The 16,969-nt window shown below is 37.2% G+C and overlaps 1 protein-coding gene across 1 annotated transcript in view; it reads right to left on the reverse strand.

Moving 5' to 3' along the window:
• The window catches only part of LOC133530402 (uncharacterized), a 312,356-nt gene that overhangs the window by 60,121 nt on the left and 235,266 nt on the right, over positions 1-16,969 (reverse strand). Inside the window, exon 2 of the mRNA XM_061868311.1 lies at positions 6,903-7,251. Within this exon, the coding sequence (XP_061724295.1) occupies positions 6,903-6,933 (31 nt within the window). The 5' untranslated portion in view covers positions 6,934-7,251. The remainder of the gene's footprint in view (positions 1-6,902; positions 7,252-16,969) is intronic.

The raw sequence follows: 16,969 nt of genomic DNA on the forward strand, positions 1-16,969 counted from the left end.
TTTCGCTTTTTTGAAGAAATAAAAAAAATAGGGTTGCACTCCGGGAGTGCCGGCAGAAGTGAAAACTTGAATATTAATGTTGTACATTTTTGATATTTTGGAGAAATTGAGTAGCAGTTTTATAAAAAGAGATAATTCTCTATTATACCTACGTTAATAAATTTGACTGTAAAAGAAATTTGAAATGCTAATTTTAGTGTTAATATATAGTATATACAGACACAATCAGTAAATGTTAATGAATCGTTCACCATCATATTAAGTAAAACAATCACGCTTCTTTTCTGTTATTTAACTTTTTGGTAAGGAAAAATTTGAGTATCTACAATCATGGACACCCAACAACACAAAGATAACCATTTTTCGATGACATTCAATTTGCACGTCACCATGACGTCACGTGTCCGTCTTACGAATTTTCAATCTGACGGTCACGTGACACCTGACGCTCTGACGCGAGTTTAACATTTTTTCCCCGTCACAAAAAGTGCGCAGCGCCGCTAAAGAAGTTTTCACTTCAAACATCGTTTTTTTTTTGCAAATTTGGAAAAAAAGGAAAACCTATAAACCTAGTTTTTCGTTGTGTCAATAACATACTAAAAATCATGGAGAATGGAATAAAATTTAGTAGTGGAAAAGCATTTTTTTTTTCGTATGGCGATCACGTGGTATAATTCTCTCTTAAGTTTCTTACATTCTGACAGAAATTAAAGATATGTTTGATTCTTTAAGGTTTGAGTGAGGAAAGGGCTATCCCTTCTCCATTCAAACTTAGGTCCCATTTTCCTCCCTCGGTATGTATGTATATACTTTATTGTACATAGAAATAAAAACACGAAAAACACAGTTAAAGCAAAGGCGAACCCATCCCTGTATGGAATCTCTTCCAGTTAACCTTTGAGGAAATGAGTAGAACCGAAATAACGATGAATGAATGACAAACACAAACAAAAGTGTACAACCACTGAAATTAATGAAATGCACGTTTTGAATACACATTGATACAAATATACATCGACAGAAAAATAACCATACAATAATGCATACATATATATAAAAAAAATCTAAACTATAAATATAACATAAACAAAAATAAATAAATATTCAATATACAATATAAATATATATGAAATCGAACCAGAAAAGTAAAGGATTGATATTATGGGAAATATTTTTACATAATTAGTTCTATATTAACTAGAGTTCGTATTACGAAAACAATAAGTATTTTTAGAGTTCCGTACCAAAATAGTAAAACGGGACCCTATTTCTAAGACTCCGCTGTCCGTCCGTCTGTCCGTCTGTCATTGTCAGGCTGTCCCATGACCCGTGATAGCTAGACAGTTGAAATTCACAGATGATGTATTTCTGTTGCCGCTATAACAACAAATACTAAAAAGTACGGAACCCTCGGTGAGCGAGTCCGACTTCCACTTGTCCGGTTTTTTTTTTTAATATACATAATGTATGTTAGATTACTGGTTTGTTAGTAGTGTGTGAGGTTTCATAGTACATTGTGTATTTCTTACCAGTAATTTGTGTATTACAGCCCTAGATAGAAATTTGGGATTTACGGACCGCATATAGCCTAGATTACCCTCTGGGTTGGAAGGTCAGATGGCAGTTGCTTTCGTAAAAACTAGTGCCTACGCCAAATCTTGGGATTAGTTGTCAAGCGGACCTCAGGCTTCCATGAGCCGTGGCAAAATGCCGGGACAACGCGAGGATTATGAGCAAGTGTGATGAAAATTGTATTACAGCACAATAAACTACTAGTTATAATATAATCTGTCATCTATTTTACTAATTTACAAACTAAGTAATAATACTAGATTATTATCGCTAAGTACACTTATTTCCTTGAGCTTTCAATAAGATTGAGTAACGTCAAATATTTAGTATCGTTCAAGAACACAATAGAAAGGTGGTCAGTAGGCCAACCATGTCATAGAAATACTTTTTTCATTACCTAGGTACAAACAGCAACACTCTTAACTGTCCATCGATGGACCTTATGCCTTTTGTAATAAGGTCCACCTATGGACAGTTAACAACAGTTGGCAATGGTACAGCGAGCTACATAAGTGCATGGCCACTTCATGTATGAATTGCATTAATAATGTGTTCATGCAAAGTATGCTAACTGCTGCTACCACTTATAGGGAAAAAAACATTGGAATGGATGCAGACAGGCCAAACAGGTCATTCCCGGCATTAAAGAAAAACTCACAAAGTCGCTCCTTCAACTTGGACGGGTCCAACTGAGAATAGTAATCAGTGTCATATGTATAGATTGTATTTTGTTATTATTTGTGTTTTTTAGATGTTTTCTCGTTATATATTTTGTAGTTCGCAGTGCCTTGGTAGTAATACTGTGTAACTAATTTGAATAATAAAATAAATAAATGTCAGTGGGGTTGGGTAAGATCGGTAGTGAATAGCTGGCACACCAGCAGCACACGCCGTCCTCCAAACGACGGTCAATTGATCTCCCCATAGTGGTGGGGATCGACCCACCACAGCCGCCACAGCCAAAAGGCGGAAGCGTCCACTCATACCTCCCTTCCAGGGAGGTATCGAATGACATCCTGATGGATAGATGTCATAACAGGTCATGGACTATTTAATAAACATCTTTTCATCATCAACTCCAGGCTGATACTTTGTCAGATCATAGTTTAGATGCTGTTTTTAATAAAACAAACTGTCAGCCGGTTGTACCGCGGTGTAAAGACCTGCTGTAAAATGAACATGTAAAAAATATGCGCCTTACCACTTTATGTCCGCAAAGTAAGCGTAATGTATAAATTGCGTAATCCTTTAATGGCGTTTCAGGCGTTTCACCTCAAATGCTACATGCAGAGTTTCATGATTTGTTATTGCTATCATAAAGTATGCGTAATGTGTAAATTGCGTAATCCGTTTATGGCGTTTCAGGTGTTTCAATGAAATGCTACATGCAATGCAAGTTTCATGATTCACGCGACCAGCTCACGTTCTTACCACCACGATACAAACGGCTGACGATTTTTTTATTAACAATAGTAGGTATCTGAACTATCAAACAAACGAGGCGATGACAATTTTTTACGTGTTTCGGTGGATGCCTTTCCTCAATCCACCAACGGAGTGGCAACTGACGTCCACGAGGGTTCATCATACATAGCCGTTAACCACTATACGAGTTTTCGCTCGGGAGGCGATTGGTCACGGAAATCTGTCTCGCTGTCTAATACATACTGTATTTATAATATGTCGTCTCATGAGGTCAAATAAACAAGCTGCCCTGCTGTGTTCTACTCCACTACGTCCCACATAACATCCATCATTTGGCGACATGTCTCCGGGATCGTTAGTATCCGTCGCCATCCTGACTCCCGCCGCGGTGGTTACACGCATTTAGATACGACTTAAATACCCGTGCCACAGAATAAATAGTAGTACTACCGTTAGTTAGTTATGCTGGGCATTTTCCGCAAAGCACTCTAGCCACCCCAGCTCTTTCACGAAACCTAGCAGTGTCTTATTATTATTATATTATTTTATTTAAACTTTATTGCACACATAAAGAAAAATGTACAAATGGCTAACTTAATGCCAAAAGGCATTCTCTACCAGTCAAATGAATTATGTGACTCTGGGGTGGTGTTGTGTTGTTATGAAAGGTGGTGGTGGTAATGAATGTTAAGATATGAAGATATGTGGTGTAGATGAGTTGTTGAACTTTTTTAGACTGTTGATTATGGTCCTGGATATGGTCTCTGCTAATGAGGTCTGGGAGGCTGTAAGGTTGGATTTGGAGATTATGACAGATGATTTCATGGTTGAATCTTGCTATGCTGAATTTTGGGCATGATCGTAGAAGGTGGTCTATTGTTTGTGGGGTGTTTCCGTCACAGGGGCGGAGATCGTCGGTGATAATTGTCATTATTTTTAGGTATTTCTTGTGGTAGCCGTGTCCGGTGAGGATTTGGGTTAGATGGAAGGAAATGGCGGTCTTGTTCTGGAGCTCTTTGATGTGGTTTCCAGTCATTATCTTATCTGTGGTCGTGCACGCATAGGGACTTCAAGTTGTGCCAACTCTAATAGTTGCTCGGAGCAATGCTGTGCCGGCCGAAGCCGAAAATACCCGAATGAAGGAGTGCCGCCCCACTGTTCGTGCTTGTGTTACGCAGCGGCTTACGTGAGCGAATAACTCACGAACGCGAAGCGGCGCGGCGTGGGGAGAATCAATCCTTTTATACATATCCATGCAAGTGTCCTATGGGTTAAGAATTTAAAAGTCTCCAGTACAGTACCCCTAGTGTAAATAAATTCGATTTCCAAACGTGACGTACGCGTTTGCGTTTAGTCTCATTTTGTATTGAATTTCGAAAGAGCGCGCCAAGCGGGACGTTTTGGAAACTCAAAATCCTATACAAAATGACACTTAACGCAAACGCGTTCGTCACGTTATGATGTCGATCACAGTTACACTAGGGGTACTGTACCCCTAGTGTAATTAATTTCGATTTCGAAACGTGACGTACGCGTTTGCGTTAAGTCTCATTTTGTATGGGTTTTTGAACAGCGCGCCAAGCGGGACGTTTTGGAAAGTCAAAAATCTCATACAAAATGACACTTAACGCAAACGCGTACGTCACGTTTCGCTGTCGAAAATATTTACACTAGGGGTACTGATCCGTCAAATTTACCTTTTCATACAACTGAAGTTACGCTCTCATTTTATAACGACATGCTGGAATAACATGAAACTTGGCATGAAGATTGAAGTAACATATCTATGCCTGAAATTAGTTTTCGATGCTAGAACTAGTTGAATATGTTTAAATCTTTTTTTTTGTAATATATATACTTCTGTATGTAAATTAAGTTTTACCACGAAATAAATGATTTATGATTTATGATATGATAACTCCCAACACAAATGAAATATATCGGTTATAATTTTTGTATGAGAATCGTCTACTCGCTCTTTATTTTGTACAATCGTGACATAATATTAGAGAGCTTTTCAGTTAAGTACCGTGTGTAGTCAACAAAGCTTGCTGAATTGCCTAAGTAAGGTACAAGATTAACTAACTAACTGCTTTGGCTCAGCGATCCAAAAAGAATCTTGGCCTCCGAAACGAGAGAACGCCACCTGTCCCGATCCAGCGCTGTTTCCTGCCATGAATTGGCATTCAGCCGACGCAGGTCCGCCTCCACGACATCACACCAGCGGTACCTGGGGCGCCCGATCGGTCGACGGCCGGTTGGTCGCCTCATGTACGCTTCCTTGACTACGCGATCCTCCCCCATTCTGAGTAGGTGACCGAGCCAGCGAAGTCTGTGGGATTTAGTTACGCCGATGATATTGGGCTCAGCCACCAACTCCTCGATCTCGGCATTTTTCCGAATCCTCCAAGAGCCGTCGTCACTACACTCGTCATCGTGTCGTCTTCGTACTAAGGTACAAGATTGAAAAGCTTTATTATATATATCACTATTGTATATAATACTTTTTCTACGAGTCATCTAAAATAATACTGACCTAAAGAATTTATGAAAATTGATAATTATCTCAGTAGACAAAAATGTAGTCCAAGAGATATAAACGCGCGACGTCAACCGTTTAGTCTTTTTGGAGCGCGGCGGCACGTGATTAGTATTTTTTTTATAGTAGACTACAGCGTATCGAAATTAATCTTATAGTTGAGTTGGGTTACGTGAAAATCTTAATTCAACTATTAAAGTCGACGAGTAGATTTTTTCGTCCATAAAAAAAGAGAAAACGTTTTTCCACTTCTAAATATTTTCCATTTAATATTTTATTGACATAATGCAAAACAAGGTTTATAGGTTTTCCGTTTTCAATCATACAAAACAAAAAAAAAAGCTTTATTTAAAAAAAAATCGAAACCTATAAACCAAGAATATATTATGCTGAAGCGAGCGACATCAAAATCAAAGTTATTTATTAAGATTAAGTTAGTGGAAAACGTTATCTCCCGAAATGGAATTTCATAGAAAAAATACCGTTATTTTGCTAGGATCGCGAGCTATTCTCCCCTCTTAAGCGGGTTTCACTGTAGCTACCTTCCTATTACCACTAAGGAAGTTGATCCGAGTTTCGAAACTATTTTGCAACACGTAGGTAGTTGATCCACCACGACTTTACGAGGTTTTTTCGATAATGAACAGCAATTCGGATCTAGTTAGCTCGCAAACTATGTATGGCTTCGTAACAAGATGTTATAGGTAGTTTCGTTTTAAGCGGTGTATGGGGTAATGAGATGGGGAATATGGGTATGGGTATGGACTATTGTAAGTTCTAGATATATATAGCGCTGTTGGTTTTCCATAAAGTAATATAAAAATAACTACAGTGGTATCATTGACCCGTGGGCTGTTGCGGCCCCACTAGCAATGTGCCAATGAGAATTTTCATAAATTGCTCATAAAATGTTCTCGGTATTTTTTATTCACGTTTAATTTCGATTCCAAACCTTCTTATAGTTTAGTTTCGATTTCTATGATATATGAAATAGACGCCAATGAGTTATTTAAATATCAAACAAAACCGTCGACAGCTGTTAAGGACATTGAGTAATTGTCCTTCAACTTTCTCAGTGGAAACTTGCATCGGAATTTTCTCATGAGTTTCCAGATTTTTTTAAACACTTTTGTGACTAAAGTGCCGATTACTTACCAAGTGCCAGAAATACCGCTAGTGGTATCATTCACCCGCGGGCCTCTACAGTCCCACACGTACCACATCTACTTCCATAACTATTTTAACACTTGTAAACAAAGTGCCAGAAACATCGCTAGTGGTACCATTAACCCGCGGGGCGCTGCGGTCCCACACATACTTCTATTACTTTTTTAACAGTTTTGTAATCAAAGTGCCGATTACTCACCAAGTGCCAGGAACACCGCCAGTGGTACCATTGACCCGCGGGCCTCTGCAGCCCCACGCGCGCCACATCTACTTCTGTCACTATTTTTACACTAAAATTTTATTTCTTTCACACATTTTTTATACTCGAACTTTTATTGTTTCACTATATTTTATTATTTAGATTTAATGCGTATATTTTTATTTACACTTACACTTTGTTTCACTTAAAATTGGTTGAAATCTGTTCACTTTTTACGAATCAGTTGGTATACTTTTTCTAATTCTTTATGCAATTTCACTTTTAAATTGTTGAAATTGTTTTAACACCTCACTGTTGGTTGATTTTATGTTGCAATCCAATGAAAAATCTGAAACAAAAAACTATTATTAATGGTTTATTAAAATAAACTTTATAGTATGATCAAGTATAAATGAAGGACTTAACGGATTAAAACGTTATTTTTCAGTCAAAAATTGGGCAAAACAAAAGAAGCATTCCACGGGCTGTCCCGTACGGACGTATTTTTAACCGACTTCAATTTCATTTCAATTTCAACGTATTGTGCATACTTATATAGCCGCATTCTTATCGAATCGCACCAAAATCATGGTATGCTTTAAAATTTGACTTGGCATCGACTTCAAACATATCAGCTGGTACTGCACATAAAAAAGGATAATATTTTATTTTATCCTTTTCGAAGTCGGTTTACTTTTTTTGTAAAAAGCTTTTATATCTCCTGTGTTAAGACTTTTTTTACGAGTTTAAAGCAGGCGATTATTTTGCTGTGGATAATTTTGACCATTAGTTACATAAAAGGAAACTCTTGCACCTGGAAATCTTCAAGAAATTCGCGTTTGGAAAGGACAACAGTAGACAATGAAGCGAGGCTGAGCTCTGCGGTAATACAAGCAAGACAGAGTAATTGTTGTACAGAAACTACAGACAGATATACCAGAAGCATTCGAGATCTTGACGGGCCAGTAACTCCCAACATTGCTCACTGTAGCAGCCAATATTGAGATTACTGAGCCGGCATCAACCCGGCTGGCGGCTACCGGCCAGCGGGCATGGGCGCCAGATTTGCGATTTAAATGCTTGCATAAAACCAGCCGTGGGAAACGATATTGGCGATGCGTGAAGCAATGTGTGCTAGTTGAAAGCTGTGCAATGACAAATCGATTGAGCTGAAGGCCTTGAGGCCTCGAAACAAAGTGGTCTGAATAATTTCAATGATGCTGGCGTTTGATTTGCGACGATTGCTTATATCGCTATGTTTTTAGGGTTCCGTAGCCAAATGGAAAAAAACGGAACCCTTATAGATTCGTCATGTCCGTCTGTCTGTCCGATTCTGTCACAGCCACTTTTTTCCGAAACTATAAAAGCTATACTATTCAAACTTGGTAAGTAGATGTATTCTATGAACCGCATTATGATGTTTACACAAAAATAGAAAAAAAAACAATAAATTTTGGGGGTTCCCCATACATAGAACTGAAACTCAAAAAATCTTTTTTCATCAAACCCATACGTGTGGGGTATCTATGGATAGGTCTTTAAAAATGATATTGAGGTTTCTAATATCATTTTTTTCTAAACTGAATAGTTTGCGCGAGAGACACTTCCAAAGTGGTAAAAAGTGTGTCCCCCCCCCGTAACTTCTAAAATAACAGAATGAAAAATCAAAAAAAAATATATGATATACATTGCCATGCAAACTTCCACCAAAAATTGGTTTGAACGAGATCTAGTAAGTAGTTTTTTTTTAATACGTCATAAAAATTAAAAAAAAACATTTTTTTTCATCAAACCCATACGTGTGGGGTATCTAAGGATAGGTCTTCAAAAATGATATTTAGGTTTCTAATATCATTTTTTTCTAAACTGAATAGTTTGCGCGAGAGACACTTCCAAAGTGAAAAAATGTGTGTCCCCCCCCTTTAACTTCTAAAATAGCAGAATGAAAAATCTAAAAAAAATATATGATATACATTACCATGCAAACTTCCAACGAAAATTGGTTTGAACCAGATCTAGTAAGTAGTTTTTTTTAATACGTCATAAATGGTACGGAACCCTTCATGGGCGAGTCCGACTCGCACTTGGCCGCTTTTTAACATTTGTATGGCATCGTTATTTGTCCGGCCTGGCCTAGTGGGTAGTGACTCTGCATATGAAACCGATGGTCCTGGGTTCGAATCCCGGTAAGGGCATTTATTTGTGTGTATTTGTTGCTGAGTCATGGATGTTTTCTATGTATTTAAGTATGTTATCTTATACTCGAATACATATATCGTTGTCTGAGTCTGAGTAGTTGAGTACCCACAACACAAGCCTTCTTAAGCTTACCGTGGGTCTTAGTCAAGTTATGTAAGAATGTCCCCATAATATTTTTTTATTTATTTAATCTAAGAGATTTCACCAAAACGAATCCAAAATTAATTATAACTACATTAAAAAATAAGGAAGTTACATTCCGTTGCACAATTGAACCGCTCTCCTGCATCATCCTGATTTTGCACTTGCCTAAGTATAATTAGGAAGTATCGAAATGTATTCTATCGGAACTAAACCCCAAGCTCATTAAAATACTACTAAAAACACCGAGAAGTCAACTACGTAAAATAGTAGGATTAATAATAGGATATCACAGAATAAACAAACACCTACATAATGTGGGTAAAACTGACAGTCCCATGTGCAGAGTGTGCATGGAAGAAGAGAAAACAACAAAACATTCTCCTAGACTGCAAACAGGTAGAACGATACAGAAGCAAATACCTAGGGACTCCGTGCACACTAAAGGAGGCAGTTAGCCTGAAGACTTTGCTTGGTTTGTGGAGGAGGTGGGGTGGTTAGAGTAGCGCTGCCTCGTTTCACGCAAAGTAGGCAGAATGTATGCCAATTTGCGGAAGATGCCCAGCAAAACTATCTCACAAGCTCTGTAATGACATTATAAGTAGACGACCGAAAGGTGACTGAGCGAAATCCTGGTAATAATTACTGTAAACAATAACAATTCTTGCCTCGAGTTTCCACATGGTTGGATGTAAAAAGTCAACTTTCGGGCAAAGAAAGCTATCACTCCCTAGGAAACAATATAGGCCTTTGTCCTTCAGTACACCTGCATGAAATAAGATCATTTTAGTTTATGTTTAAAGGATTTAATTTCATTAATTTAATAGCCGTTTATAATATTTTTACATAGTTGTCAATCGTGGCTGAATGCCAGATAGGTCTGTACTTCGATGCCTAATCTGTCAAACAATGACAATATGGCGGACGAATGTTTGAAATGTCGTCGTATTTAAGAATTTAGTTTTTTCTTCGCATGTGTGATGATAAACATTGTGTGTAACTTTAGGGGTAAGAATATTGCAAACTCGGGTCTTTAATACCCTCCAGCCTGCGGCTATCGGGAATTATCACCCTCGTGTCCAATATTTCGCTTACCCCCCTCGTTGCACAATAAACTATTAAAGGGCTGTCACAATATATTACTGCTTGGTCAACAGTAAATAATTACCTTAAAAATAGGATTTCTGACATATTTTCTACGTAAAGTAAAAAATATGAAATAATTTCCGTGCAACGTTGCATTAAAAGCTAAATGAATCACAAAAGCATCTCGCTTTCAAAATGAATCCCGGTAATTATGCAAAATGTCCACTTTGCAGCAGTTCAAGTTGGTCATGAGTTCTAATTTATGTTTATTTTTGTGCCTCGTGAAAAGAGCTCGCCGGGAAACTTTCATAATTGCCCTGCAAAGTGCCTGCGATTTAATAATGATTATTTGAATAACTTTTTTTCATATTTGACGCAATAATTTTCGATATCGTTCACGATTTATATCGTTATTTATATTAATATTATTATATTGTAACGTTTACCCAGGTACCTACTGGCTGATGTATTTATACATGTAGTTATGTATTTTTCATGTCACTAAATCATGTTGCTATACCTTACTGTTGTATTGACTTGCAAAATAGCCCTTGAGACCTACTAGCAGAATACATTTTTGAATTTTGAATTTTTTAACGAATTTTCACGAGTTCACAAATGTCGTGCCAGCTCTTATGAATCTTTATCCTTTGTTTCGTTCTTGCCAAACCGGGCAATTCGAACATAGACTGACATCAGAATGAAGTCAATTATTATCGTGCGTTTTGCTCGCCCCAACATATATTATGTACGGACAAGTACGAGTGAAATGCACGATAACTAAATGACATCATTTGGATGTCAATTCGATGTCAGAAGCCCTAGTGTAAAAAATTTCGATAGCGTAACGTAACGTACGCGTTTGCGTCAAGTCTAATTTTGCATGGGATTTAGAAACAGCGCGCCAAGCGGGACGTTTTAGAAACTCAAAATCCCATTCAAAATGAGACTTAACGCAAACGCGTATGTCACGTCTTACTATCGAATAAATTTACACTAGGGGTATAGTATACGTTCGAATTAATTTGACAGTCAGCATCAGATAATAGTTATTTACGATAAAAGTACAGAAAATAGGAAAATCGCAACGAGTGGTGAAAAATTGAAACACGACCGAAGGGAGTGTTTTAAATCGACACGAGTTGCAAATTACCTATTCGAACCTAACCTAACACAATTAGGTTGCGTTATTTTCTCACAGAGTTCCTATGGCTACCTCCTGTCTCCATCATCAGATCAGCTTGTACCATCAAGCTAATATTGCGTTGTCACCCGACTTACATATGTATGCAAATTTTCAGCTTCACCGGAAACCGGGAAGTGGATCAAATTTAACTTGCAAGATTTGATTACAAACAGACAACGGTCAGGTGAAAGTAAATAAAAGCTTTTAATAGTTTTTCTTTCTCTGCGACAATGGCTATGGCCCGACTTGTTTCAGCCTTTTGTCTTTACACATAAACCGAAAAACGTAAATCTTTCAAAATCACTTGGCACTCGGTTGGCACTTCAGTGGCTGGCACTTGCTGGGCACTCCGCATAAGGGCCCATTAGAGTTTTAGACGGCCGTGATTTGTATGAACGTTTTAGACGGCGTACGAGCATATGACGCGTTTATTCGTTTTTGGAGGAGTGAGGCATTCGGACTTTTATTATTGCTTTGATGTCTTTATTTTATTGAAGTCATCATTCGCTTGCCCTTATCCCATTCATTTGGGGTCGGCGCAGCATGTCTTTTTCTTCCATATCTTTCTGTCACCCGTCATCTCATCATTCACTCGCGTTCGTTTCATGTCATCTCTCACACAATCCATCCACCTTTTCCTAGGTTTTCCTCTCCCGTTCCATCCCTCCACATTCATTCGTAATACCTTTCTCGTCACATGACTTTCATCCCTCCATCACATGCCCATACCACGCTAGGCGATTCGCTCTTACTTTATCTATTATGGGTGCAACTTTCAGGCTTCCTCTTATATACTCATTCCTTATCCTATCCATTCTTGTCACACCACACATCCATCTTAACATTCTCATTTCCGCTACGTGCAGTCTCTTTTATTTTATTGAAGTGAAAACTTCTTTAGCGGCGCTGTGCACTTTTTGTGATGGGGAAAAAATGTTAAACTCGCGTCAGGGCGTCAGGTGTCACGTGACCGTCAGATTGAAAATTCGTAAGACGGACACGTGACATCATGGTGACGTGCAAATTGAATGTCATCGAAGCCTGGTTACTTTTGAAAAATCGTATCACATTCTAGTGTGACATTTTATTTTCTTCATAATCAAAGTGCTGTCATAACTGTTAAAGAGGTTTAATCTTTATTAATTGTGTTGTATTGTATCTTTGTGTTGTTGGGTGTCCATGATTGTAGATACTCAAATTTTTCCTTACCAAAAAGTTAAATAACAGAAAAGAAGCGTGATTATTTTACTTAATATGACGGTGAACGATTCATTAACATTTACTGATTGTATAAGCTTGGTCCTGCTCACGTCTCATGAATTACTCTGTATATGTTATATATGTATTACTTAACACTAAAATTCGCATTTCAACATATCTTCCACACTCAAATTTATTTACGTAGGTGAATTATGTCTTTTTATAAGACTGCTACTCAATTTCTCCAAAATATCAAAAATGCTCAACGTTAATATTCAAGTTTTCACTTCTGCCGGCACTCCCGCAGTGCAACCCGTTGTTTTTTTTTCCATAGCCTGTTTGAGTGTTCCACTGGTGAGCAAAGGCCTCCTCTGGTTACCCATAACTCCCTGTGTCTCCTCCGGCCAGTTGTAAAGGAAGGTGTCTAAGTCGTCTCGCCATCTCCTGGGCCTGCCCCGCCCACGCTTCTCTATTGGCCTAGTGGGTATTGACCCTGCTTATGAAGCCGATGGTCCCGGGTGCAAATCCTGGTAAGCGCATTTATTTGTTTGATGAGCACGAATATTTGTTCCTGAGTCATGGGTGTTTTCTATGTATTTAAGTATTTATATTATATCGTTGTCTAAGTACCCACAATACAAGCCTTATTGAGCTTACTGTACATAGTCAATTTGTGTAATAATGTCCTAAAATATTTATTCATTATTTATTCATTTATATGTCGGGAACGGTGGGCGTATCTTACTGGATACAGCACATCAAAACCCTTAATTTTATTTTATTTATTTATTTAATCTTTATTGCACAAAAGAAAACCTTATAGTACAAAAGGCGGACTCAATGCCATGAGGCATTCTCTACCAGTCAACCTTTAGGCAAAGCAGAGAGATTGTGGGCGGTGCTACTTTAACAACAACAACCAAATATAATACCATAACATACCATACATACATAATACATATATACATAAATATACATACTTATATTTCTTATAATATATACATAAATAACGACAAAACATATAGAGCTTACACATACATTATTATTTTTTCATTCTGCTAGCAAAGAAAGCACGTAACGATTTTTTAAATGCAAACTTATTTTGAGCATTTTTGATGCCGTAGGGAAGTCCGTTCCAAAGACGGGGCGCCTGCACGGAAAACGAATTCGACATGAACCCAGTGCGGTGAAGAGGGATAGATAGAGACATATTTCCGGAAAAGCGAAGTTGACGGTCCCGGGTAACGGAGACTTAAGGTATTCAGGAGAATGATTTTAATCGTGGATGACTAGGGGTTTTAATGTGACTGATTACAAATCATAGCACACGTCACATTTCTTAAGCAAACCAGTGCGTTAGATCCAGGAACCGTCACCGACGTCATCTTTCTTCTTTCTCGTCTAAAATAGTTATTTGTACAACAAGAGAGCAAAGTTTGATATTTCTTCGAGTGCTTGTTTTGAGTCCCGTGCAAGCGAAAGATTCTATAATAATAATTTAGAATCTTGAGCGTAGTAAGGGACTCAAAAGCGCACGAGATGTAAATAACTTTGATCTCGTGTAGTGCACAAAATTTTTCACGTCAGTCAGCCATCAAAAAATACAACCTGAAAAAATGTAATCCAGACGGACGGATCACTATTTCACTCATATTTTCTGAAGGTATTCTAACAATTAACTTTAATTACCGTAACAAAACAAAACGAAAGAAATTTCAATAAAATAATATGAAAATAATGAATTAACGGACATCAATTGACAGTTTAATCGACAACTTTTTTTTGAAAAAAAAAAAACACTAAGATCCGGTCCGAATTGCGGATACTACTATTTGTCAACTATAGTAGAGATCGTTAAAAGTAGTTAAGTAGAATTATTTACTGCGTAACAATTGCGTAAATTTGTATAAGTTCATTGTTTTGATTGTATAATAAAATACGTAAAATATGGTGTTTTTATTAAATTTTAAACTTTTATTTCATTAATTAATTATTACGAATGAAGACTCGTAGGGTGTTTTGGAACGATACGGTCTGACTTATTTCGGGGGCTATTATAAACCGTCAATATACCGTTGAATTACGTATGCACTTTTTTGTCTCTTTCTTTTTGCTAATGACGTGAAAGGGATAAAGATAATAGAATCCAAATATTTCGAACTTGTATTAGGCCCCGCACGTTGAAATGACATTCGAATCTAAAGGTCACTTGAATGTTATTTTGTCTCACTCGGTGAGCAAAATGCGATTTTGCTCACTGTTTTTAAGCAGCAAATTACCCTTGTTCTAGCTGCTGACGTGAAAAATGATATGCACCATACTTTGAAGACAAAAGAGCTTTTATTTACTTTGTCGATAACTTGTTAAAACTGCCAGTTCCAATAATACCCACATTTTTGCAATGAAAACACTCTGACGGAATTCGTCAGACGCGAATTCCGAGTTTAAAAAATATTTCTTTCAGTGAAAAATTACCGGAATTTTCGCAGTCGAGATATTTTGAGCATCTTAAAGTTTTAAGCCACTCCATTGGGGAATCGAGGGTATTTCCTGTTTAAGGAAAACATGGTATTCGAGAAAAAATTGCGACAACTCGGCATTGATGTTACAAATCGAAGGATCATTAAAGTTTCGACAGATGCACGGAAAATGCTCATTCCTGCACGTCTGCGGGAAAGTAGCATCATATGTACCGTAAATACGTGTAATTATTTAATCACACTTGCTCGATAAAGACCTTATTTCATGCAGGTGTACTGTAGAACAAAAGTCTATATTTATATGTATTTAAGTATTTATAAATATTTATATATTATATATATCGTTGTCTAAGTACCCTCAACACAAGCCTTATTGAGCTTACTGTGGGACTTAGTCAATTTGTGTGATAATGTCCTATAATAAAATAAAAATAAATAAATAAATAATATTGATCCCGTGAGAGTTATGGTTTATGATTTTCACTAATTATAGCTGAAATCCTGTTATTTTAATGTCGTACAAAATAATTGATCCAAAATTGACTTACATCATATTTTTTTTATTTTTCCTCGTTCGTTGAAATATTGAAATCTAATTCGCAATAACACGATCAAAGGTAGAAGAAAGTTGTGTTGATTTTCCTTAAGAAAACCGACATTTACTTTTTTAATATAGGCAAGAAAAATGCCAGCTACCAGTACTACCCATATAATTATTATTGAACCTTTAAAATAATATAATTTCATATTAATATTATTAACTCATAGAAACGGCACTTCATCGCTGCAGGTTAAAGGGGCTAAGTCTTTTTTATACTACGTCGGTGGCAAACAAGCATACGGTCTGCCTGGTAAGCAGTCTCCGTAGCCTATGGACGACGGTAACTCCAGAGAAGTTACATGCGCGTTGCCGACCCTAACACTCCGCACCCTCGTTGAGCTCTGGCAACCTTACCGGCAGGAACACAACACTATGAGTAGGGTCTAGTGTTATTTGGCTGCGGTTGAACCAAGTCTGCTGTGGCTGAGCATCTACTGGGGTCAGGACCAAACCACTGTACAGACATTTGTTTCAGAGTCATGGATGTGTTCTATGTATTTAATTATTTGTATATTATATATATCGTTGTTTAAGTACTCACAACACAAGCCTTCTTTAGCCTACCGTGGGACTTAGTCAATTTGTGTACGATTTTTCCTATAATATTTATTTATTATTTATTTATTTATAACCTAAAACTGACTCTTACGCGATTACCTACCTTGCCACTAAAGAATTAAGATCCGAAATTGCATATATTTATAAGGCCTCACTTTCTCTCTCACGGGCTCTTTCCAGCAGACATATGCAAAATCTTGTTATGTTTTCTTTTGATCTGACTACCATAACGAATGATACGATTAGGTAAAATTATTACGATTCAAATTTAGACTGTATTTCTGCTAGATAAAGTTGAATTTTAACCGACATATGCACTGTATGAACCAGCTAATGTTAAGAATTGGATAAAAGCGTTGTTATTGGATATTGAGTTTTGTGTTGTAAGTGATTTGGTTCAATTTAAGCTGGCAAGTAGAAGCGAGATAGAAATGATAGAATTTGTGTGATATACGTAGAGAAATAATGGCTCAATGAAAGCTGAGATTTGATCTGTTGGATAAATATTATAAAAGTAGTACCTACCCAAAATACGTTGACATACATTCTAACAGTCGGCGCTAACAGTCAATTGAGAACATCCTCTTTTGTTGAATTTAGAAGTCGGTTAAAAAGC

Source organism: Cydia pomonella, chromosome 22 (assembly GCF_033807575.1).
Source record: "Cydia pomonella isolate Wapato2018A chromosome 22, ilCydPomo1, whole genome shotgun sequence".
Classification (NCBI taxonomy): Eukaryota; Metazoa; Arthropoda; class Insecta; order Lepidoptera; family Tortricidae; genus Cydia; species Cydia pomonella.